The sequence below is a fragment of the Nuphar pumila genome, chromosome 4 (assembly GCF_984573655.1).
Source record: "Nuphar pumila chromosome 4, dmNupPumi1.hap1.1, whole genome shotgun sequence".
In the NCBI taxonomy this organism is placed as follows: domain Eukaryota; kingdom Viridiplantae; phylum Streptophyta; class Magnoliopsida; order Nymphaeales; family Nymphaeaceae; genus Nuphar; species Nuphar pumila.
Genome location: NC_143252.1, coordinates 127,990,427 through 128,017,002, shown reverse-complemented (window position 1 = coordinate 128,017,002; position 26,576 = coordinate 127,990,427). Strand labels below are relative to the sequence as shown.

General features: G+C 38.4%; 1 protein-coding gene across 5 annotated transcripts; it reads right to left on the bottom strand.

The window, feature by feature from the left end:
* Positions 1-2,488: 2,488 nt before the first annotated feature.
* Positions 2,489-25,729, bottom strand: LOC149840997 (E3 ubiquitin-protein ligase RKP-like). 5 transcript variants are annotated; one of them, XM_090003534.1, is made up of 11 exons: positions 25,539-25,729; positions 23,207-24,899; positions 19,919-20,755; positions 16,231-16,394; positions 12,404-12,542; positions 10,600-10,683; positions 9,736-10,011; positions 9,494-9,625; positions 8,157-8,356; positions 7,442-7,646; positions 2,489-3,198 (listed from the first exon to the last, which is right to left on the bottom strand). In XM_090003534.1, exons 2-11 carry the CDS (start codon positions 24,761-24,763, stop codon positions 2,884-2,886), a joined length of 3,909 nt encoding a protein of 1,302 aa, XP_089859660.1. In that variant the 5' UTR covers positions 24,764-24,899; positions 25,539-25,729; the 3' UTR covers positions 2,489-2,883. The 5 variants fall into 5 exon arrangements, with proteins under 5 accessions (XP_089859660.1, XP_089859656.1, XP_089859658.1 ...); XM_090003530.1 differs by having other exon boundaries at positions 12,404-12,557; positions 25,539-25,721; XM_090003532.1 differs by having other exon boundaries at positions 12,404-12,557; positions 23,207-24,853; positions 25,539-25,721.
* Between the last annotated feature and the right edge of the window lie 847 nt (positions 25,730-26,576).

Here is a 26,576-nt window from a genome sequence, read left to right as displayed (position 1 = left end):
ATCCCATTAGCCTTACAATATTCAAAAAATTCATGTGAGGTATATTCTCCTCTTCAATCGGACCGTAAAACTTTAATCTTTCTATTAAGATGATTTTCAACTTCTTGATAATATTCTTTAATTTTTTCTAATGCTTCATACTTATATGTTATAAGGTATACATAACTATATGTTGTCATCAATAAAAAATATAAAATATTGTATTCTTTTATGAGTTTGAATTATAAATGAACCACAAATGTAAGTGTGTATGATTTTCAATAATTCAGATGCTCTAATTACATTATGTGAAAAATATTTACATTTAGATGTCTCTTATGACTTGGCATATTACCATGAGAAGGGTGTATATAGAAAAAATGCTCAAATGGTGTGGCATTCGCCTCACAAGTAAGTGTATTCTTTGCGATAAGGCGGAAGAATCAATTCAACTATTATTTTGGTAATGCATCTACTTTAAATCAATACTAAACTTGGCATGGGCTGATTTACACATGTTGGGCAGACCTTCATTTTCCTATAGATATTGTCGTCGCAATGCTCTTCAACGGTCTGGACAAAAAATGGAAATTTATTTGGAGGGTTTGGGTTTTCTCTGCTTAAAACTCATTTGGTCTGAACGGAATCACCGACGTTTTCGTGACACAAAATCTGATTTCCATCATTTGCACGACTTATTGAGATGGGAGGTTTACTCGAGAGCTCGCTGGAAATGGCCTGAGGGCCCCGTCGAGTGGATTGGGAAGAACCGGGCAATCTAGCTAGGGAAAATCAAATGTAATTTTCTGTCATGGTTTTTTTTACACCGCACTGTTTGCGCATTGTCTGGGCATAGCTAACAGTCGGACACTTGTTTACTGTATCTTTCGTAACTACTGATGCTTTTGAATGAATCCTATTCTTTCAAAAAAGAAGACTTATATGTTAATGTTTATTCTTTCAAGCAAGGAGACCAGAAAATGATCTGGTAATGGATGATGTCCAACAACAAAAAGAGAGCACTAGGCTAGGCATTCTGTCAAACACATGGGAGGTAACATACAGACAAAAGAGAGCACTAGGCTAGACATTTTGTCAAACACATGGGAGGTGACATACAAGAAGGAAGAAAATGAAGCAATGAAAAACACAGATAAAAAAAGAAAAACACAAATGGCCCCCAACTCCAATGGCCAACAAAGACGTTCTCCACAATTGCTTACCTTAGAGAAAAAGAAATGGGAGAGAATGACAGCTCCAATCAGCTAAAGCAGGGCTAACCCCAGCAAAGCTCGACTCTCTAGGGTTGAGAACGGGAGAGGAAAGAGAGAGGGTGGTAGGTGTGTGGAGTTAAGAAGATAGGTGGGAGCTTTAGTGAGGTAGGTGGGGAGGGTGTCAGAAAAGGCGAAAGAACTGTTGGGAGGGGCGTCGGCATGGGATTCTCCGACTACCACCTCCCGATGGTGGTAGTTGGTTCTTGAAACTGGCGTTGGCAATTGCCACGCCAGTTCCACGATTTCTTGTTTTTCCCTCCATCCCAAACCTGGGGATTCTATGAATCCTCTCCAGCGCCCTCTGATGCCGAGTTTACAAACAGGGCCTATGAATTTCACTTGAATGATTTTAGGAATTTGTTATGGTACATTTGGCTTGTCACCTTAGCAGCTGCCAAGCTAAATAATCTGGTTTGCATTTTATATGAAAGCCTTGGGTCATTCAGGACAGCTTTCATCTTTTCAGCATGTTCCCTGTGTCCGTTACGTTACATAGGTTTGTGGATCGCTTCATCTCATTCTGTGTTTTGTTATTGATTTTCTGTAGGAAAAAAATGTATGAGAAATTGTTGAACCAAGCCTTATCTATACCAAGCCCAAGTCAAACAAGTACGTAAAAGTGGGATCATACCCAAACATGTCAAACCAAGCCTTTTCTAGACCAAACCCCAGTCCAACATGGGCAATTGCATTTGCAACATTTTAATGTATGTTTGGAATCAGGAAGCTAGAGAACTATGAAATACACATCATCCAAACAGTTTTAGAAATGGATTTACAAAGTGTTAATCCACAATTTGTGGATTCCATAGTTCCGGCCCCAGCTACCAAGGACTGCTAGTTTCCAAACAGTGCCTTAAACATTTGGGAAAGGAATTGAGGTAGTCTCCCTTTTGTATTTGCACCATTTCCTGGATTTGGCAGTTATTACTTTTCCAAAGGAATAAACTCCCTCTGACTACCAGTTTCCAAATGCTAAAGGTGATGTACCAATAAGCAACATAAAGACTTGGAGGCAAAAATGCAAAAACTGGTGTCTGCAAATGTCAACAGCCACAAAAATCAAGATTATTTGCTGAAATTTAAGCCCAAGTTGCACCAGGTATGAATTAAAATAATTTAAATTCAGTTCAAACAAGTAGTTTAGAGGTAGATTAGACAAACAACGGCCCCGGTTAGCAAAACTCAAAATAACAACCAATTAAAAAACAAAGAGAGCACTTCTCAGGAAAAACTTTGTAAAACCAGTTGATTCTATAGATCGTCTAAATGCAACCATAGATAACAAACAAGATTACAAACACTGCAGACTTGGAAATTTAACAGATCAGGAGTGTTTGGGGGTGGAGAGAGAGAGTTTTCCTTTCATTTACAGCTCATATTTACATAAGTAGTGCCCTCGATTCACACCCTACAAAATTCCCACTAAATACTATAACCTATGAATTATCCTCAACCTAAGTTGTCAAAAGCATACATACAAATGGAATTTAAATACTGCCATATAAAGAAAAGGCAGCACCTGATATGTTGAAGGTTTGCCGGCTACCTGTCACAACTTCAGCCTTCGGCCAAGTGCAGTTCAGTGTAGCAGACAAGTTCAGGCAAACTCCAAAGCAACTGATGACTTTTATAACTGTCCATCCACTCCTTGATCCATAATTGTCACTTCTCTCACATCTGTAATTGTTGCATTGCAAAAGAAGCACCTCTGGCTATTTAAGAGATGTCTGCTTATGCAGCCAAAGCATGATTTGTGATTGCATGGAACAAATTGGCTGTCAGATTGGCACGCATAACAAATGCAGCAAATGTCCTCTTCATCCTCTGCTACACATTCTATCATGCCCATGTTGTCCGCTTCTCGTCTGCTCCTTAGGCAGCTTGCAAATCTCTCAAGCTTTTTAAGTCTGATAAATGGAATGTTGCCTCTGAGCATGCCACCCTGAAGAAAATAAGTTGATATGTCAACAAATAACATAGATTACAAAGCAGAACTACTTCTAAAACCCATCGTATTCCAGTTTCCATCAACCATAACAAAAAAAAAGAAAACTAGAACAGCGTTAAGGAGATCAATACCAAAAACACTGACAAGATAGCAGCAAACACCCCAGAGAGACCTTGACTTGTTACAAAATTGCAAACAATTTAGCTTCAGTATTGAGAACTTTCATCTAGATAAACTCTTTAACTCTAGGTCCGATGACGATGAATATGCATCAGGTTTGTCAACAGCATGACCTTGACCTCGAAACTGTGTCCATTGCATGCACCATCATATGATAAATCCTATTGCGCAATATTATAGTTCCAGATATTATTTCAGGCACATATAGAACAAGTCCAAGTTCTGCAATATGTGCTGCGTTGAGTCCTAAAGTACAAGATAAAATTAGCAGTCTAGTGCCTTGCCTCTTATTCAGAAGATTACAATTTCTCATCCTATCCCATGTTGCTCATTATATTTTACAAAAGGAAGGTTTATTGGAAAAAGAGTTTTCCTGACCCTAGCTTATGCTTGGTTAGAATTCAGCAAGCCAAACTCAAGCTTGGCTCTTCAAGCTAAACATTTATTTGACCAGAACTCTAACCCAGAGTCATGGTTACTGAACCAAGCTCAAACAGCTGGAGATTCAGGAGATCAGTTCATAGTACCATAAAATGGATGGCCCTGCAAGCAATTTGGTCACATTTGCAATAAGAGTGATTATAGAGATAATGGAATCATTCAGTAGTAACTCAAATATCACTGGCCCATGAAAACTTTACTTCCAATCAACAGACAATGGTTTCATCCAACTCACACCGTATGGAATGAAGATCTTTTCTAAATAGTAAAAATGGAAACTGCCACGTATTGCCCCTTTTCTCAAGAAGAATGACAATAATCAGCATTGTGTGTTAGAAACCCGACCCCTAGGAAAGGATGGTTTCTACCAATCCGGCATCAGGAAGGCTCAAGCGGAGGAAAAAACCTGAAAAGGGAGAAATCCGTTCTCGATCTTACTAGGCTCTGCGTCTAATTGGACCACCAGTAGGGCAAAAGGAGAATTTTGATCTCTCTAGGTGGGCTGCAGCTGAGGAAGACGTAGAAGAGAGGGAGAAAATGTGTTCCTTCTAAGACTAGGGTGCCATGAACAGGGTGAACAAAAAAAATTAATAAATCCACTAATTTCTTTCATAATTAATCAAGAATAATAACACTTATTTATAGAGTCTACCAAAGAGTCCTAAAATAAATAAAAGATAAAATAAATATCCAAATGGGAAAGGGCGTCCTTCAGTCCCTGTCAGACTGGGTCTTTTGGGCAGCGGATCTGGATCTAGAACGGCTTCTCGGGGTCAGATCTGGGACGGTCCGTAACAATCCATCCCTGTCAAACTCACCTTGTCCTCAATGCGAGAGCTCTCTGAAAACTGCAGCAGCAACCGATCTTTGTCACCTCAGGAGTTAAATAATAGGCGTGTGGTTTTCCCACGTGTCTTGATAGGATTGGGTCTTGGGACATGTAAAGTTTGGGTCCGATCTTGGTTTGGATATGGACTGGGTGGGGTTAAGGTTTTAGTTAGACTCAAATTTAGATCATGGGTTAAGTTTAGGTTTATAGGTTTTTGGATTGAGTCCAAGTGTAGTGGGGCTGAATTTGGATTAAAGTTTAGTGGGTTGGGTCCCAGGTTTAAGAACAGTTCAGGCGGATTTGGATAGAGGTTAGGGTTAAAATGGGTCGAAGTGAGAGGTATTTGGATTAGATCCGGGTCCAGACAAGCATGATTCAGGTCTCGGACCCCAGAACCGATTTCAGGGCAAGCTACAAGGGGTGAACTGATTAGTGAGAACCGATTTTGTGTTGAACCAGTTCCCACCCACCCATCGTGTACGATGGGGAGGAGGTGGTGGGAGTGACTTAGGTTTAGGAAACCCTCCCTCGCCCACCGACCATGGCAGGTCACCGGTGGGGCTGGAGGCCTGTGGCCATGGTGGTCTCCGGCTAGGGGAGGTTGGAGAATGCTCTCCGATCATTTCCCTGTCGACGTTCAGGCTGCCAGTGGCTGGTGATCTGGCCTGTTCACAAGAAAAAAAAGGGCGGCCGAGGGAGAAGTCAAGGAAGGAGAAGGGGGACCGGGTGGCCTCCCATCCAGCGATCAGGAGTGTCGTCAGTCAAGTGGTGGTGGTCACTGAAAAGAAGAGGGGAACGAAGAAGATGGGGTTGGGGAAAGAGGAGGGAGAGAGGAAGAAAGAGGGTCGAATGGCAGAGGCAGCAGGGGCCAAGAGAGAGAGGGCAGTGATGGTACACAATCAAACAGGGTGCGTCGTTCTGTCGTTCTCCGTAGAGAGGGAGAGATGGAGAAAGGGAGAGACTGGAGAGAAAGAGAGGGTCGGGAGGTTGCAGTTGAGGTTGCCCCGTCTCGTCGGAATCAGGAAAGAGAGGGGAAGATCAGCAGCAACCGACAGGGAGAGGGGTCTTCGGGGCCAGTGGCTGAGAGGGATCGACGACGACGACAAGCGGGGTCCTCCCAATGCAGGTGATCGGCGGTGACATCTCTAGCAACGACAGTCGTGGGTGCAACGTGAGAGAGAGAGAGAGAATGGTTCTCTCCATCGTGTTGCAGGGTCAGGAGGCTCCCATCGACAGGTGGGGGTCGCGTCGGGTGGCCATGGCCGGCGAGGGGTCGTTGGGTATGATCCAGCACGCAGCAACACCTCTGTCGACCTTGCTCCTGTGCTGCAAGGAGAAGGGTGCAGTTGTGAGTCTACGTTGTCGGCGATTCCGATTGTCCGTGCGGGCAAAAGCAGTTCAGGTCCGACCTACGAAAAAATGTTGGGTGGGCCCTCGTTGGCGTCTCCCGATCCCATCAAATTAGTCACGGAATGCAGGATCCTCCGCAATGCACGTTTTATTCTGGTGAATCCTCCATCTACAGTGTTATTGAGACGATCTATGCTACTCTTAAGATTGTCGAAGGACTCATTAATCTTATCCATTGCTTGAACGAATTTCAAACTCCCCGACGTTTTGATCAATGTGATGATGGGAACCTGAACTGTTTCAAGAAGGGTGTGGGCGCTCGTTGTTGCAAAAAAAGATCTTGATCTGCCTCCAAGACACAAATCCATCGTTCTTGATCCTGCAGAAAGCTTCACTCTGATATCAATATTAGAAACTTAACCCCTAGGGAGGGACAATTTCTACGAATTCGGCCTCGAGAAGGCTCTGGTGTAGGAAAACACCTGGAAAGAGAAAAAATTGTTCTCAATCTGGCTAGGCTTTGCGTCTTATTCGGCCAACAACAAGGCAAAGGAAGAATATCGATCACTCTGGGTGGGTTGCTGATGAGGAAAACGTGGAAGAAGAGAGGGAGAAAAGGTGTTCCTTTTAGGACTAAGGTTCTATGAACAGGTTAGAACAAAAGAAGGAATCAATCCACTATTTCATTAATGATTAATCAAGAATAATAACACTTATTTATAGAATCTACCAAAGAGATAAAATAAATAAAAGACCAAAAATAAGAATCCAAATAGGAAAGGGCATCCTCCGGTCTATGTAAGACCGGGTCTCTTGGGAGGATCTTGATCCAGAACTTCTTGGGGTCTGATCTGGGATGGCCCGTAACATTGTGGCTGGGAAATCTTTTCTCGAAGAAAGAACTATTAAACTGCCATAATAATTTTTCATGCCAAGTTCCAGGCTCTCTACATATGACAAAAAGATGATTTATTGGATTCCACTACTTATGCAAGAAAGTCAGTATTTACCATCTGGTCCGAAACATTGTGGCTGGGAAGTCTTTTGCTTGAAGAAAGAACTATTAAACTGCCACAATAATTTTTCATGCCTACTTCCAGGCTCTCTACATATGACAAAAAGATCATTTATTGGATTCCACTACTTATGCAAGAAAGTCAATATTTACCATCTGGTAGAAAGGTTACTCTTGTAATACGTATCCTTTTTGTTAATAAAAAAAGGACAGAATAATTAATCATATAACTCCAAAAAGTTTTGTGTTAAAATATTCGATGTGCATGTTTTAGTAAATAGAAACAACTAAATATGCTCTCTAAAGTTATTTCAAAGCAGAAATGTTTCAGCTTCCAATACTGTTGAGAGATACTTGGCCACTAGGATTCTGCTCTAGCAAGAAGCAAACTATCAAAGCCTCAGAATCCTCAAAGAACTTACCCAATTGAAGTCCAACAGATATTGGAATCCATAACTGATGGCAGCAGAACAATCCATGCTCGTAAAGACTCCTACTATGTCATTCTGCTCTATCTGTAAAGGATCCTCACTTGCATCCACCAGGTTCAAGATCATCCCTGCCAAAGGAGCCAAAATCATGGCTCGATTAAGTTTCTCAACAGATTGGCCATGTCGCCTAATTGACCTGCAGAAGGCAAAATATTTGCATAGGGCACAAATTAATCTTCATCATCAGTTAAAGAAAAAAAATCTGTGTCCTAATATCACAAGCATTTAGTCTCATAAATTCTGCATTTCATCATGTGAGTGCTCCTCATAAAAAGCTGTCACAAGGATACTCCAATTCACTCTGACATTTCATTCCCTTGCATGCCATTTTAAACAGGATATTGCACACGAAGAGCATGTTTACATGTCCATTACCCAAGTGTATGTGATACTGGGGAAAAGTAATAACTAGAATAATGAGAAACTGAAAATAACTTGGGCATTGGCTACCAATATACTTCCTTTTAGGTGCTCCAATGGAGGTAACTTGTAAATTCATAGGAGTTAAAAATGCATAGCAACCTCAATGAGATGAGCGCAAATAAAAAGTCAACAAATGGATGGATATCATCCAAGCCATTTGCAAAATATAGCTGGAGATACCGTGTAAATGACAAAAAGAACTTAACCAAGTACATGAACTTACATATCAAAGAATTCCACATCAGCTGTCGAAGTCATTTGGTTGAGAATGAAGATGATTAACTCAATTAACCTCCGTAGGTTCATGTCAGGTCCTGAAACAAATGATTGAGGAATCTCGTGTGTAAAAAATTCCAATACCCTTGCAAGGTTGCATGAGAGGTCAAATATGACGCCGCATTTTCTCTGGTGCAGCTCTGGAACCTAAAAAAAACATCAATAAATTAGTGAGTACTCTCAATAGCAGGTCCATTGCTGTCAAAGACAAATTACACATCTCTACGCTCAACCTACCTTTGCCATGAAGAGTTAAGAAATGGCATCAGTATCATCCTAAAAGAATGATGGAAATTCACAGTCCTCTCTCATTCATATCATTGAAGTACATCTATCCTAAGGATGAAGCAATAGAATGATGATAACTCATAAGAGAGAATACAACTAATCTAGCATTTTCAGAACTGACCATACTATGATACCACCTGATTACATGAAATAAACATATACAAATAAAATGGAGATATAACTAATAGCCAACTTAAGAATAATTAGAGTAATAAACAGAGCACATTTAAATGACAGCTCTAAAATAACAGCATATCAAAAAGTTTATGGATTAAAAATAATGATGAAATTGGTAACAGAAAGCAGTATGAAACGAGTAAATGATTTTGCAACACATTCTTCTAGGCCATGTTTTGATGCACAAAAATATATATACTGAAACATGATCCAACTGAATGCTTTAATTAAACACAGAAATATGCTTTTCTAATTAATATTTGAGTTATTTGGTTCATGCTGCTAATGTAAGTATGAGGCAAGGTCAACATCATGGCTTGGTGTATTCTGGGTTACGGGTGATCTGTGGGTTAGGAGTTTCTGATTGATGTTGCAGGGGCCCAGGTGGCTGCTGTGATCAGCTAGGTTATTCAGTATAGTTAGGTCAACTGATCATTTTGGATTAATAGAAAGTAGTTAAAGGAAACATAATCCCAAATGGAAGCAAAAGTAAAGTTATTTTCCCCATGAAAAAGCTTAATACATAAGGACTACATGCATAGAAAATGAATACTGAAGCATGGGGTCGGATAATTGAAAACCTTTTTCCAGAGAATGAAACAACTACGTAAAAATTAAATGGCAATAGAGTTGAACATTTGAGTTAATGATTGGATGCAAAATTTTAGCAGATTGAGGAATTTCTGAATCAAATATTTTAAACAGGCCATGCAGTATTTTTGGAAACAGAAAAGATAAAAAAGCATCTAACTACTGAACGTCAACTCGGTGTTCAATCATGGGAAGCATGTTTGGTGTTTCAGACTTCAGCAAACCTACCAAATAATTTTCTTGCATCTCTCGGATGGCAACTGAAAATTCTGTTATTGTCCAGCTTAGAGTGTTGAACAGACGATTAAGAAATGCAGAGAACAATTCTTGATCAAGAAAACAGATATCCCTTAATAAAGCCTACATAGAAAAACCAACAGAAGCATCAAAACATTCTGCAAAAGAAAACCCCAAAAAAATGGAAAAAAACACCTTCCCCAAATCAAAGTCTGTTTGCAGCAAGCATCAACCTGGAAACGAATTAACGAGGATTCCCCATGTTTTGACAATCCAAATCCAGAACCCTTGCACAACCGGAGAAGTATATTTGTAACAGGAATCCATGATCTGTTGTCAAATGCTGAAAGCAAAGCACGTGGCATTCTCTGAACAGCTGCTTCATTATTTTCAAAAGCAACCAAATAATCTTTATATTGGACTAGGACAGATATGGAATGAAGGAGAACATCTCTTAGATCAGCACTTGATATTCGGGGATCATTGAAATGCATAACAACAAAAGTAACCTGATAAAAAATGGATAGAAAATGTTAGCATTTATCATAAACATTTCAAACAACATCATATCATAGGAAAAGAGAGTCATTTTTTGTGATAAAAGCTACATGGGCTTCATATGTATCTTTAGATGCCTTGTTTCATTTAAATGTGCCATGATGTGCTCAAGTGAAGCAGTGAATGGTAAACTTGAATGCATTAAACCTTTTGTGCGACAGACTCATGGTTAATCAACTTCCCTTTGCTGTAAATATGATCGGAAGTCATCATACATCATTTAATAAGGATGGGGAATAACCAGAGTTGCCAGTCGAGGAAGCGGGAGCGGGAAGCAATTCAGGAAGAGGAAGCGGGAAGCGAGGCACTTGTAAAAATTTCTTCTTTCTTTTTTAAGTTAACAAGCAGATTTTAGGAACAAAAATTACTGAACCATGTGATACATACAATAAAACATGAGTCTTAATTCAGATTATGGAAACATCAATCAAGAATTAAATTAAATTAGAACCATCTCTACGAGGAAATAAAAAATCTAAACAGGTGGAAATCAAATCAAACTCAAGGTAACATTGACAAATGTAGAAGTTGCTTCATACAAATGAAGAGAGTCCTTGCTGTAGAAAACATGATGAAGAGACAAATGGTGGATCGCTTCTTCGCAATGCATGGAAGCAGTCAACCTGCAATAGAACAAGAAAGTATTTTAAAACACATATCAAAATACTTCTCCCAATGCAATAAGAGGAGTTTCTGAATGCTATTACAGTTATTAATGATAAAACACAAAACAAAACTTTTTCCTGCCATTCTGTAAAAGCATTTTGACAATACTTTTCCCAATGCAACAAGAGGAGTTTATGGACACTATTACAAGAATACAAGAAATGGAAAGTGATTGCTGATCATGTAAACGATGATAGAGGTAGGGGTGAACAATAGGACAGGTACCCAGACAACCATGGATCGGGCTCGGGCCGGTAGTTGAAGGATCAGCCCGATAAGAGTCGGGCTCTGGCAGCAGCCCTGGCCCAAGTCGGGCCTTTATTACCCCATTTAAAGAAATTGAAAAAGCTACTTTATATATATATATATATATATATACCCGCCCATCCAGCAGAACCAAAATTTCAAAAAAAAAAAAAAAAATTCAACTGTAGGCTATGGTGTGTAGTCAGCTGGCCTGATTCTGCTGATTTGATGTGAGAGGCTGAGAGGAGGGAGGTGAGACGTGTCCTCACCTCCCTCTTTCTTTTATTGGGCATCAAGACAACCCAATACCTCTCTCTCTCTCTCTCTCTCTCTCTCTCTTGACCCACCCTGTCTGACCAGCTCGATGAGCGATATTAGGCTGGTCGGGTGGTTATTGGCAAGGCCTCACAGCCCGATCCCAAGAACAACAACAATTGGGTTGACCCCTCGGCGATCCTAAGGCTCATTGGGGCCTTCAGGTCCTAATCGGGTTGGGCCAGGCCAGCGCAATGTCCACCCCTAGATACAGGTGAAAGTTTTGTTACATGTGGATCCATCTAAAACCAAAATAAGTTTACTCTCATATTACTCTTTCAGTAGTGAATTCATTTGTAGTTTTAGTCCCACATAATGCATTTTATGCCACGTTAGCTGATTTTCAACTATAAACAATACAGGTCCTTTTGTTTAATGTTGTGGCAGGTTGTGTTAACCGAATTATTGTAATTTCTCTCTCTCATTCATCATTTTTCTGTTGAGAGCCATATTTTCCCTTTTGAAAGAGATTTTGAAGAGAATAAAACTTAATCCCACGGTAGGCAATCATAAATGTGATCACAATTTCAAAATGCCAAGAAAGTCTGTTTAAAACTGGACAAAAGTGTCCACAAACAAACACAAGCATGCATGCATAAAAATGTGGCAAGTACTGGATAATAAAAAGGATTTCCCACTACATGGCCAAATAGCTCAAAAGACCCAATTCACATTGAGAAATGTCCTTTGATGATTACAGAAGACTTGTTTCAAGGTATTGACATACATTTAGACAGTATGAAGATTTAAACAGATCAAAGAATGGCTCTTAACCCATAGCATAAGTATTTTCAATCATTTGTTGAAATATTTAAACAACTAAAAGAGATAAGGCAAATAAACTGAAAGTTATCAAGTATCTCTGATTAGAGAAATTGCAAAATATAAAGAAAATTGTGTACATTGACAAAGAACATCATATTATTAGTTATCACATAATATAATTCAGTGCATGGAAAGATTAAACATTCTTTACCATCAGCGGGCATCTTTTGATAGCCCTTCGGTGAAGAAGAGGTGTGAGATAAGTTAGATGGGTAGACAATTGGCTTTGAAAGATAGGCTTATACTAAACAACCAGAACAACATGATGAGGAACAAGAATGAAGAACCTACCAATGCTTCTAGATAAAATTCTGGAACATAAACGAAAACCGAATCTATTTTGCTAAGAACCAATAGCAATTGCACGATCCACATGCATGCAGCATACATTCCCCTTTGCTTCCACCTGGAAAATAGAGAGATACGATACCTGCAGGCATTTATGCTACACAACTTAGCACATAAAAAACCACTTATGCACATGACACCAACCTCATGATATGAAGATCAAATCAATAAGAAATAAGGTGAACAATATCACTTGCTTTGCATCCATATAGTAAAGGTTTTCAGCAGCTGAAAAATGTGGAGGCAGTACTGTCATATATAAACATTATATTATAATATAATAAGGGAAAAAATGTAAACATTAAGCAGAAATGAAAGCTCACAATTTCCAGTGTGCACCTAGCATGAAATCATAAAAAAAGTAAAAAATGTGCAAGAAATCAGTACTTTACCAAAAGAAATGCGAAAATTAATTTGTAACACCTCCTCCAGAAGGTAACGGTAGTTGATAACCAACTTGATATTTCATGTCAATCTTTAAAACTCTATCTAATACAGAACTTGTTCACACTTTTCCATGACAAAGTAGCAGACTAATCTGTAAAGTAATCTAGAGAAAGAGATATACTGCTCCATATGGGATAACTATATTCATCTAATCATCTTTCACCTTGAAGGGTTGTAGGTAAAAAGATGAAAGAGAACAGCAAAACAATTATAGAAAATCAGACAAAAGAAGCACACAATACAGTCAATGCAAAACATTTTCAAGAAATGTATGCAGTCATCTTTCCTCATATGACTATAGCAGCCACCACCGCCATTGGATGCAGCAAAAGGTCCATGAGTGAATTATATATATATATATATATATATATATATATATATATATATATATAGAGAGAGAGAGAGAGAGAGAGAGAGAGAGAGAGAGAAGGTGGTAGCTGCTAACCACTTTTCTAGCTAACCATCAGCTAACTGGGATTTTGAAGGGTTTTCTCCATGTTTTCCTTAAATCTGACTGTACAAAAGTGTTCTCCATGATTGATTTTATAGGAATCAACTCTTGGATCATCCGATTCCAATACAAGGTAGATTTTTATAACGTTTAAAAGTCAACAGTCTAAGATTCTCATAAATATTTAAGGCTTAAAAAATCATGTTTGTTATTGAAAAAACATGATCCAAGTGTCACTCCCAAATAAATTGACCATGTTGAACACGTGTACGGTCAGATTTAAGGAAAACATGAAAAACCCCCTTCAAAACCCCAGTTAGCTAGAAAAGTGGTTAGCAGCTACCACCTCTCTCTCTCTCTCTCTCTATATATATATATATATATATATATATATATATCATAGTCACCTGTATCGTTAAAGGTAATTTCTCGACGAGGTATTTCTCGAAGAGATTTTCAAAAGTTGATAAATCTCGGAAATATCTCATAAGTTTTAAAAACTGGAAAAAATATAAATAACAATAAAAAAGCTAAGAAAATAATAAATTTTGCATTATTTTTCTTCCAAAAATATAAAGAAACATGTTTTAAAGGTTTTAAAATATAAAAGAAACAAAAAAATAGGAAATACAAACTTAGAATAAAAAATCCCAAAAATATCGCGATATTATCATGATAATATCATGATAATATTGCTATATTTTGTCTTCTGGTGATATTTTTAAAATATCAAGAGATATAAACTTTAATATCGGTATTTCTCAAATATCACCAATATCGATGACAGTGATATATATATATATATATATACTCACAAATATTAGTATCAACAAACAAACCATGTTGAACACATCTGTGTGGTTAGATTGAGTTGATAAAGCCTGAACCTATGAGTTCTAGCTCAACAGTTTCATGCCTGCAATAGCACCAAATATATATCTATACATCTATGTCACAAGGACTCGCCATAGGGGCCGCCACACCCGCGTCGATGCAACACGAGTGCGAGTGCGGCACCCGGTACGGTCAATGTGACCCTGGGTGCAGTTAACCCGCACCCATGGTTATTTTGGTCCAAAATGGACTCGATCAACTTTGACCGAGTCCATTTTGGTCCATTGAAAAAGGGAGGGGCTCGAGAGTACCTCAAGAATAGGCAGGGGTACCTCGAGCCCCCCCCCCCCTATTAAAAAAATAAGGGTTTCCTCAAGATTCCCCCAAGGGGTACCTCGAGCCTCCCGCACCCAAGTTTTTTTAAAGTGCCGCATCGCCGCACCTGCACCTATGTGTGTGTGTATATATATATATATATATATATATATATAGCAAATGTTATCCCTATATATATATATAGCATTTGCTACCATCGTGGGTAAAAAACCTCCTAGTTAGAACTCATCGGCAGAGGTTGTTTTGACCAAATCTGACCTCATGGATGTGTCCAGTATGGTCAAAATAGTGGAAATTAAATCTTGAATCAATAGTTTTTTGACATAAAAAAACATGTTTTCTTGAGGTTTGAAAATTTGGTACATTGTAGGCTGTTGATTTTTCAACCCTCATAAAATCTGATCCAAAGGTCAGTTTATACTCAACTTAATATGTAGATCACATCTGGAGGGTCAGATGTGTAAAAAAACTGGAAAAATGAAAAATATTACATTTTCACTAAGGGGTTCCTTACCCACTTGTGTAGCTAATATATATATAGTGTGTGTGTGTGTGTGTAGTGGTGAGTAGCTCCTAGACAGTTTATGTCCTAAACCATCCTAATCGCTTCTAAAAAAACATAGCTGCACATGCTTTTTGCTTAATCCCAACCTACAGAAGCATTCATCATTGCTTATTCATTAAAATCTATGCTATATATAGTGTGTGTATTGATGAGTAGCTCCTAGACAGTTTTTGTCCTAAATCATCCTAAACGCTTCTAAAAAACATAGTTGCACATGTTTTTTAACTAATCCTAACCCACAGATGCATTCATCATGCTTATTCACTAAAATCCATGCTTGGGATCGATTTGATTTGATGAGAAAACTCAATTTCTGTTTCACCATGTTTTGGTCCAATATAAGTCGTTGAATTTCGATTACTCTAAATACACATCTAAACACGAACAGTGCCTAATCTAATACATTGTTTTTTACTAAGCTAAAGAGAATACATCTATGAGTTTGCATTAAGGAAACACCCGAAACTTTGTCCCCTTGAAACTGTTTAGGACAGTTTAGGAGATAAGACTGTTTATGAGCTGCTCTCTCTCTCTATATATATATATAGAGAGAGAGAGAGCTGAGATGGGTAGGTGCTTTTTATGCCTACCGAGCTTTGGAAAGATTTTTTCTAAAATCTGACCATAGAGATGTGATCTACATGCTTGATTTTGTGGGAATCGACTTTTGGATCGTTCAATTCCAACACCAAGTTAGGTTTTTATAAGATTCAAAAATCGACAGTCTACAATTTTAAAAAATATTCAATGCTTAAAAAATCATTTTTTCTCAAAAAACATGATCCAAGTGTGATTTTCTAGCAAATCGATCATGCAGAACACATCTGTAGGGTCAGATTTTTGAAAAAAATAAACTGAAAACCCCTATCAAAGTTCGGTAGGCACACGGAAGGGACAAAAAGCGTCAGGCACCTACCCATTACTCTCTCTCTCTCTCTATATATATATATATATATATACACACACACACACATACACACACACACACGAGTTTCTAGTGGTGGTGGGGCTGACACCATCTCAAAGGGTGCAACTCTACCAATATCCAGAGGAATACAAAGCAAGACCAAAGAGCTTATCCAATCAGCAAAATTCCCATGAAAAATGAACTTGCATAACAGGTCATAATCAATTTACCATGCACAGTGCCTCACACAATCAACTAATTCTTCTCGATAAGCATTGCGGACTTCCTTCAAATGCTTTAGCTGATCAGAGCAACTTCTTTCTGATCTTATTTGTCTGTCGGTTTCATCCAACATAGAGATCCATTGTGACTGATGAGATATGTAGTATGATGCCTGCATTCAATAATATATGTCCATAAGTTTCATGGTTCCATATGCACACTTTGAGAAAGTTTCACAAAAATGAAATAAGCAATTCCAGATATCCAACAACTAGAGAAATGTAAATATATCCCAATCATAGTAATTGATATCACCGATATTTTCAAAATATCACAATATTATCATCAATTTAATGTAATCTGATAATATCGGTAAAATATCACGATATTTAATATCACCAGAATTCAAAATATCGTGATAATACCGCAATACTATCAAGATATTTTTGAAAAAACTCTTATTTTTATATATTTCAAGTATAGTTTTGTATTTTTCCTTTTCTATTCTAAAAACTTTTCAAACTAATTTTCTTATATTTTTGCAAGAAAAATGTTATACAACCTATTATTTTCTTATTTTTCTTATTTTTTATATTTTCAACTTTCAACACTCCAAAGATTTTCCTGAGATTTTCTGAGAAAATCCACTTATTAAAAAAAATCAAACTCTCAGCAAGAAATTACCTTGAATGATACAAGTGACTATGATCCAGAGTTACCGGAAGCTTCTTAGGTAGGTGGGAAGCTCGCTTCCCGGAAACTCGCTTCGGAAGCGCGATACTCCTCGCTTCCGAAACTTCATGGGAAGCTCGATTCCCCCACGCTTCTCATACACATGGTCTATGCATACTATATGTTTTTCTCATGTTTCTTTTCAGCTTTTTCATGTATTTTCTCACGCTTTCACTCACTTTCCATGTACTTTCTTTAAATTGGTAACCATCATTGTTAGATTTTAACAAAAATTTAACTCTTTTACAGAAAAATCATGATATATAAGAATGATCAATTTTATTTTAGTTTTTATTTGTTTCTTGTTTGATTCCATATTACTTTATTTTTTATTCATATTTCGCTTTTAAATTGAAACTTCGCTTCCCGCTTCGTATAAATTTTAAAATGCCTCGCTTCTCGCTTCCGCTTCCCATATCGTTTTCCGCTTCCGCTTCTTAGTTTGGCAACTTTGGTGCATACATCGGTTAATGCATTTTCATGTAGGGTCATATGAAAGGATGCTCCGGAGTCTAAAATCCAAGAATACGTATCGGGTGATCATGTAGATGCAATGGCCGCACCCGATGTGGAGGAAATAGCTTTGAGAATTTGTTGTAGAGCCATAGATATTTGACCAAGTGTTTCTTTGAGGTCGCCACTCTTGCCCTCTTCTGCTTTAGTGGTAGATTCTTCAAGGGATGCCACCTTAGGTTTGAATGTTCCATTCAGCTTTGGGCAAGCAGGTTTAATGTGACCTTGCTCATAGCAATGATGACATATAATCATCTTTCTTCCTCCACTATTGTTTTCATGTTTTTCAAAATGGGGTGGTTTATAGGTTTTGACATTATTACCGGGTTTGGATATAGCAAGCACTCCAACAATATTCTTACTCATGCCAAGCCTAGTTTTCTCTTGTGTGATTTCGGCAATGACGTCTTCTATTGGTGGAAAAATAGATCTATGGAGGAGTGATGACCTCACTTGCTCAAATTCGGGACATAGCCCAAACAAAAATTAGAACAATCGATCTTCTTCCATTTGTTTTTGCCTTATTTCAATATCCTCCATAGCTATCCATTTTGGCTCTAAAAAAGCCAATTCATCCCATAGAGGATTTAATGCACTATAATAATCTTGTATGCTTGAATCACCTTGTTTAGTGGTTCTAATTTTTTCTTTAAAAAATATGCTCTTGCAAGGTCTTTTTGGGTATACATACCCTTCATAAAGAACCAAGCCTCATTGGCTCGGCGAAATTTAGCTATATTAGCACATACCTTGAGTTCGACATTGTTCGTGAACCAAACAAAGATTTTGGCGTGGTTGCTCTTTCAATCTTCAACTTTCTTTTGGTGGCCTTCAATGGCTTTGAGGCGAGCGTCTCCCTCAAGAGCTTTTTCATGACCTCCTTCCATCTTAGTGAGCTCTAATTGGGGTTCCGGAATAGAACCCATAACATAACCCCAAAGTTTCTTACCTTTGAGGTTGTTCTCCATTCTGATGCCCACATCATGTAGTTCTTTCCATTAAGCTTGAAGGATAGGTTGATTTTGGATTCATGATGTCACCAAAGAGTGTGAAGGATAGAGACAATATATGTGAAAATGAATATCACGCTTCTTCCTCTAAGAACCGAATGGCTCTGATACCATGTAATGAAGTATGCGAAAAAATAAAGAATGCTATAAGCATTCACAATGACCAACAATGGTCCAATACACAAGAGAGATAATAACCAAGTCCACTATGAGACAACATAAACAAGCCTTGAGAAAGGCACAAACTAAAAAATAAATACACTTTATTGAAGGAGAGAGCTCTCAAGCATAAAGAATACAAAGGGGGTCACCCCTATTTATACACCCCAAAAGGGGTCTCAAAAGGAAAGCCAAAAGGGGGCTCCCATAGAGTCGTTGGGAGCCCCCAACGGTCGACCATTGGGGGCCCCAACAACTCTATGTGGGGCCCCTTTTGGGTTGGATTTTGAGACACAAAAATAAAAAGAAAATAAAGAGTGAAAAGGAAAAAGAAATAGTTGTTTACTAAAACAACTATGTAAAAAGTTGATAATACCCCTATCGGGTATTATATATATATATATATATATATATTTTAGACATATATATATGTATAGTTACATATATTTTAACACTGCCTACCCCAAAGCAGGTGAACAGCAGGCAGATGCACACACACCATGTGCCGCCTGCAGTGTAAAAACAGAAAAATCAGTTTTTAGCAGTGGACGGAACCACCGCTATTTGTTCGATTAAGCGCACGTCCATTGGGTGTTCACCTGACAAGAGATAGGCAGCTACCCTTAATATATATGTATTTATATATACTCATTGTTTATACATTTATAAAAATGCACTTGGCCGTAGCAATTAGAAGGCATGGTGGTATTTTTAAAATTTGTTAGGAAAAAAAATATTGACTAGTTAGCAGAAGTGCACACATCAATGCTTGCACATACACCAAATTATATTATGTTTTAACACATGTAAACTAGTGCAAATTACAATTTTTGTTCCAATCACATAATAAGGATATATATATATATATATATATACTCATTGTTTATACATTTATAAAAATCCACTTGGCTGTAGCAATTAGAAGGCATGATAGTATTTTTAAAATGTGTTAGAAAAAAAAAACAGTGACTAATTAGCACAAGTGCACACATCAATAATTGCACATACACCAAAATTATATTATGTTTTTTACACACTTAAACTAGTGCAAATTACAACTTTTGTTCCAATCACATAATAAGGATGGTATGTCATTAGATTACATCAATGTCGTAAATGTGTCTCATCATTTACTACCCACCAATTGCCACAGAAAAGTTGTAAAACCACTGCATGAGGGAGAAATCAATAAATATCCACCATCTAGAGGTCTAACGTTATATGAAATTCAATCGTACAATGTCCATGCAAATATTTTAGCAAAAGAGAAGCAACAAATCACCTGCTTAAAATTTGGAGCAAGACCCAGATGATACAGCAAGAGCATGGCATCCAGCAGTTCCTCCTCTTTTAGACTTTCAGAAGACACATTATTAGCCCTTGGTACACTCCTTGTATGCTGCATTGATCGATATCCAAAGCCAGTATCAGGTTGATCACTTGAACTAGGTTTGTCAACAATCTCATCATTCAAGCTGCTAGCACTGCACTCTGATGCAACATGTGCAGATCTCTCAGGAATAGAATTGCAATGAGCTTTAGGGCTTTTAGTTACAATTCTAACGGGACTCTTTGCAATTCTAGCAAAATCAGCATCATTACTGGCACAACAACATGGCTTTTTCCTACTGGTATGGGTTACCCGTGCCTCTTCATTGTCCATAAAACCTTCCTCCCATCGAACCACTTCCATTTCATTATCATCAGTAGGATAAGATTTTATCAAATGGCTAAAAGTCCCTCCAAGTCTATAAAAATCAATGTGAAGGGGGTCAGGTCTAAGAAACAACCCTATAGGAAAACTCTGCTGACCGCCCCTGTGAAGAAATCCTTCACTAGCACCAACTTTTGGACTTGTGGTTGTTGAACTCTTCATCCACTCAGACATGTCCCCAAAACCAAATCCTTCAGAAAGGAAATGAAGTATCACTGTGTACACAGAGACAAGAACAGAATTGCTTGAAACTCCGGAAGGAGGCACATTGCAATCTGCACCTCTATTCTTCAATATAAGGTTCTGTAGAAAGGTTCTGAACACTGATCCAGGTGACTGAGAGGGAGTTGATGGAGGTATAAACTGTATGACCAGCCTGCAGAGTTCTCGTTGCATCTCCTCAATCTTTGAATGGGAAAAGGGGAAAAAGAATAAACAAATATTGCAGCTGGAGCATCAATGAAAATAATAATACTAAAATTTGGCATTAGATAGAACAGAATCCTTTCAAAGTCCTTGGTAATGCAGAGAATTAGTTGACCTATTCACATATTTGAACATGTTCACATGAACGAAATAAGGCAGTAGAAGTCTTTCAAGACAATAGTACTGACATCTGCATTCTCTAGATATAGTATATAATAACCAGCTTCACTGGACTAAGGTTACAAGAAAATATCAATGCAATGAGAGCACAAAAGGATTAACCTTTAGGAAGAGAAAGGCTGCAGTATCATGAGAGCAAACGAGACAGCACCTAAATGTTGAAGCAATTCATAAAAAAAATCTTGTAGTAAAATACAAAATTTATATGTAATGTGTCTAGTATAAACATCAGAGACATATGGAAAAGATGGTATCTTTTCTGATCTCAAGCAACTCAGAAGTCTGTCAATTCTAATAAAATAGAAGCATTGCAAAGATGGTTTGGCCGTTTGGGTGTGTTTCATCAAAGCTAGAGACAGCACCAGTACAAGAGATTGATAGTATATGAGTAGAAGAAATTAGAAGAGGAGAACATACAAAAGATTTTGGGGTTATACATGTGTGAGCTCCAGACAAGGACTGCAGAAACAAGATTCTACAGCCAACGTCCATGCAGGTGGGATAAGACTTAAGATTATAACCATGTCATGCATATATACATTTGCACATAAAATAGCCTTTTTAGATTTGTTTTTTTGGATGTAGCAAGATAATATTCAATTGATTATATACATGTATGCATATATGATATATGTATATAACAGTAATGCAAAAAAATAATATTACGGTGCAACCTTTGGTTTATGTGAATCTAATAGCCAGCAACTAGAACTAGTGTTGGGGTCTGTTCGGCCTTTTTACTGTTGAATTTGTAGGTAATAAGTGTAACAAAATACCACAAAACCATGTCTGTCATATACAAAAGGTTAGACCCACCCTTTGGACGCAAACCAAAGATTTTACCACAACAAGGTATTACACTTAAATTAAAGGAATGGTATTTATTATTTTCTTGTAAACCCTATAGATCTGAATATTGTCTTTTAGATTGGAACCCATGAATGCAATCGACATTGGCCATTCACTGAGCATGTTTACAATTAAGGGTATGTTTTGGTCGACGAAAATATGAACCAGAGACAGAAGATTGATATACCACAGAACAAGACATTTTTGTTACCACGAGATGTATTGGCTGCTACGATCACATGAGATCCAATTCCTAATACACTTTAGAGAGTGAATCACATTTGAACAGTACTCCAAAAGCAACCAGACATAAAACTTTATTGGCACAGAATCCTAAAAGCAAGCCTCATAAAAAATGAGTTGGCACAAAACCCAAAAGTGAGATTGAGGTCTCATGAGATTTGAAATCTCATTAGATTTTGAAAGTGAATCTCTTTTGAACAGTAATTTCACTTTTCAAAAACACAACCAAATGTACCCTAAGTAGGAATATGATAAAGCACAGATTCATGAAGATGTCATTATTACAGAAATAGTTCTTTAATTTGAATAGTCTCACCAGAAACATTCCTGAAATTATGTGGACACTTTATCACATTTTTGGGGTCTAATTTGTTAATAATACATTGGATTTGTGCAAGCATGTCTTTGTGTGTGCATGAATGGTGTAATGTTGCCAAAAGTGCATATTAGCCAGTGCAAATGCTCAGGCAGGAATGCTTAAAAAGAAAATACTAATTTGCGACATTGGGGTTTAATTGAACAATAATTCGTGGATATGTGCATGTGTTTGTGTGTGCATATATGGTGCAATGTGTTAAAAGTGCAGGCTAGCTGGTGCAAGCACCTAGGTGGAGGTGGTTAAAAAGAAAACACTAATCTTTCAAAAAAATTTACTTCTAAGTTCTAACCTTAGAAACATTTATTGCCAAGTTTCAGGTAAAAACATTTATAACCATTATTCAGCAAATCTTTAAATTTCTATATTTTTCACAATGCTACTTTCCATTAATTTTCTTTCTTTGACATTTGCAAATATTTTTCTGATATATATGGAAACTAAAAAGCCTTTTTCTGAACATTCTTGAGAAATTATCTATCAACATGAGCATACCTATACATAGTATTACTTAGTAGTTCACAGTGCATGCAGTATTTCAACAACAAATCTAGGTTGTAGTAGCATACTCCCTAGTGCAATGCAGAAAGTGGATATGTGAATCATCAGAAACATGTAAGATGAAAATTTAACCCTGACAAGTCACCACTAGAAGAAGGTTATCAATTTCAATAAAACATTCAGGACAGCAATCATGACAGATCAAACTATAAATAACCCATGATGCTTTATTTAAATAAGATCCATACACAATATTGGGGGGGAGGGGGGGGAGAAGATACCTTACTGATTGCATTTGATAATGTTGTTGTTAGTAGCATACTAGATTCAGATGATGTGCCCTCACATGATCCAGGCCACCAAACAGTTGGCATAAGGCACTGCAAATCATGCTTGTTTGGACCTTTCCTTGAAAGAAGTCCTTCCAGTAGAAACTCAAAATCCAGGGACTTCCATAATTGAACCATCAGCTCATCACGTCTCAGAAGATGAGAAGCTAATGCAAGATGAGAGTATGATCCAGAATAAGGACAATCCATCAGCTCGTCGCGTCTTAGAGGTGCAGTTTTGCAACAACAAGCGAGTGCATGCATAACATGCTGGAAAAACGATTTGAATTCAGGAAACACTGCAAGGTGATCCAAAATTCTGTCCACACTCGAGTAGTCATGTGGTGGTTGCATCCCAAAGACATCTAATAAAAACGTCAAAAGTGGGCCCCGAGCAATATACTCTGAAATCCCAGATGTTTTGCCAAATGCAGAGAACTCTTGGCAAATAGCTTGGCAGATCGGGCTGAAAAGTTGTTCAAGTGGAGGAAACCTCTTCCATCTTTGCAGATTCACCACTGATGTTGAAGCAGACATGTCTACACTCTGCAACTTTACTAGCCTAAGCAAGCAACGGAGAAGATAAGTAGCAACAGTGGTGGCTGACCCTTCCTTCCCATGATAACAAAAGAGGGGAGGTGCTTGGATCGGAAAGAATCCATCAATTGGATATCTAAATGGCCTGGAGCCAAAATTCAAGTCACATCTTTCACCTTCCGACAGAGAAAAGGCAGGGTAGTATCCCAGTCCAGGCTCCCTTTTCCGCACCTTATCAAATGCCACACCAAGAGAAACACCATTTCGATAGAATGAGATCTCGTCACAGTCCAAATCTATGCAGCAGCCTATAACATCTCCAACTACCCACGGCTGTCCATACATCTCTGCATCCTTATTCCACTTACTAATCCTCTTTCCATCAAATGAATAGGAGTCATCAGCATCTCCTACTCCCTTAAGATCAGTAAATATACATGAAATAGTGGCCCAACCAAGCTGCTGAATGCCGGCAGTTTCCAATATTACTTCGTACATCCATTTCCCTTTCCAGACACAAGCATTAGCACGTGCACTGCTAAAAACCGCCATGCTCCCTACCAGGAGCGGCTGCCTAGAAATCCTCATATCCCCACAAATACTAGCCTCATCAACTACAACATCATGTGCACCACACCCATTGTCGAAGATGAAAACTCCATCTCTGTCACCCAAACTCACATCCGACTTGGCCCATAACCTCTCTATTTCTTCACTCAGAACCGACCGAATGAAGCCCACATCAATAGCGCTTGCCGGAACAAAAATCGATCTAAAGGGCAGGTCGAATATATGCTCAAGCGCATGCTCAACTGTCCGGGAACCGACATCATCACAACTTGAAAGAAGATGGGCTTTCTGAGATTTGCCCCTTCGGTCTTCACTGGCTAATAGAACAGCCAAACCTGAGGAAAATCCAGACTGTCCATGAGGCAACTGATTGGTCCCCCACTTGAAGCCCTCACCAGCCATCAATTTCAGACCCAGAAGACCAAAACCTTCTCCCTTGCATCAAGTACAAGCCGAAGAAACGCCAGCGCACCAGAAATCGTGCTTCCTTCACTACACAATTTCGAAATCAAACCCTCAATTCATCTCTGATAGGCACCTAAAACAATTAGAAAATACCAACTTCGAGTTAATTTTTTGTTATTTGAACGAGGACACCTTTAAACACCTTCAGGGCATGTTTGTTCTCACTGAATTGGGCAGAACTGGAATCCAATTCCATCAAACTTATCTTTTCCCCTGTTGTTGATGAAAGAATTTTGAAGGAATTGGAATCCAGTTCCACTCAATTCCATGAGTCCAAACTTGCCGTCACGGAAGACCCTGTCAGCGAAAAAGCTAACTTTCTAAACATAGAAATAGAATCTCATCAAGCACGCTCGCAACCACAGCCATCAATGAAACAGCTAACCAAACAAAAGAAAAAAAAAAAAAAACACCAACTAAATTTCAGCAAAACAATAGCCAAAAGAGTCACCAAGAAAAGAACAATAACATAACCCAATTAGCCATATGAATCAACAATAACACCAATTACATTCTTGGAACCCTAATCAGAAACACAGAGTAAAAAACAAAACAAAAAATCAAAACCTCAATCACCAATTAAAACCCAAACTTCCAAAACCAAATTCAGCAAAAATTCCTGACACCAAATTCCGAAGAAGGAAAACACGAAACAGAGAAATCAAGAAGCCACGAACGAGCAAAAACCCAATACAGAAAAGCAAAACCTTACTCGGACTAAGGCGACGAGAAAGAAGAAAAAGATAAATTGGCAGAAGAAAGCTTCACGAAACAAAGTCTCACAGGGACAACGTGGAACGACTCGTCAGATTCGACCCTTGCAATAGAACAAATTAGGGGTTCCTACGTTGCCCCTTTGCCACGGCGTCACGCTCCAAATTAGAATTAGGGTTTCTGAACGCCATGGAAAGAGGCGGAACGATATTTCCTTCCTTTTTTCTCAATAATTGACGAAAAGTCGGGTAAGTTATCAGTATTCACAAGCAACGTGCTAAATTTTAGGTCATTGCATTCGGCCTGCTGATTTTTTTTATTTGTTAACCTTCCACGGTGCCACTTGTTCCTTAATTATAAAGATGACCTTCGTGTTTAGAGCCATACAAAATCATTAAAAACACGTTCTAGAAGAACACGAAGTGAGTTGTTCTAGAACAAAATGAAAAGATTAAAGTTGTCATTTCACACGTCAGGGAGGCATTTAGGAAAGGCAAGAGGTTGAATGTAATAACTAGAAATTGGGGTGTCTTTTCCTAATTATCTAATAAGCTACTCGGTTTATCTAAATTATCTTTTGCTGAGGGGATGATGAAAAAATGGAACAAGAAAAATATGATTTTTTTTTTTTGGGGGGGGGGGGGGAGGGAGGGTGACTGGGTGAGAGACCGTGGGAGAGGAAAGGCAAATTCTGGGAATCCCGTAAACCACGAAAGCTTCTTCGCCACCTTGATTGTCAAGTCAATACACACGCGTCCTCCATCCGTTGGTGGTACGTGTGGCGGGGGCTCTCGAGCCGGCCCTATAGGCGTGTCTGGGTTTTCTTCGCTTAGCACGTGTGAGCACTCTCTTTCATCGGGTGTGTGTAGGGGTGTCAACGGGCCTGGGCCTGGGCCTGGGACTGGGCCTGGACCCGACCCGAACGTTCGGGTATGGTGATAAATAAGAAGACCCGATTAAGACTTGGATCTGAACCCGAAGGTACGATTATTACATAGACCCGGGTATAATTTGTAAAATTTTATACCAGAATCAG

Bases quoted from the DNA above. Each gene is read 5' to 3' on its own strand.
- LOC149840997 (XM_090003530.1), bottom strand. From the start codon at position 24,763: ATGGCTGGTGAGGGCTTCAAGTGGGGGACCAATCAGTTGCCTCATGGA. The intron at 10,012-10,599 runs GTATGAAGCAAC...ATTTTTTATCAG, and splicing joins AGCAAGGACTCTCTTCATTT to GTTACTTTTGTTGTTATGCA. The intron at 3,199-7,441 runs GTAAGTTCTTTG...TATTTTCTTCAG, and splicing joins ATCTGTTGGACTTCAATTGG to GGTGGCATGCTCAGAGGCAA.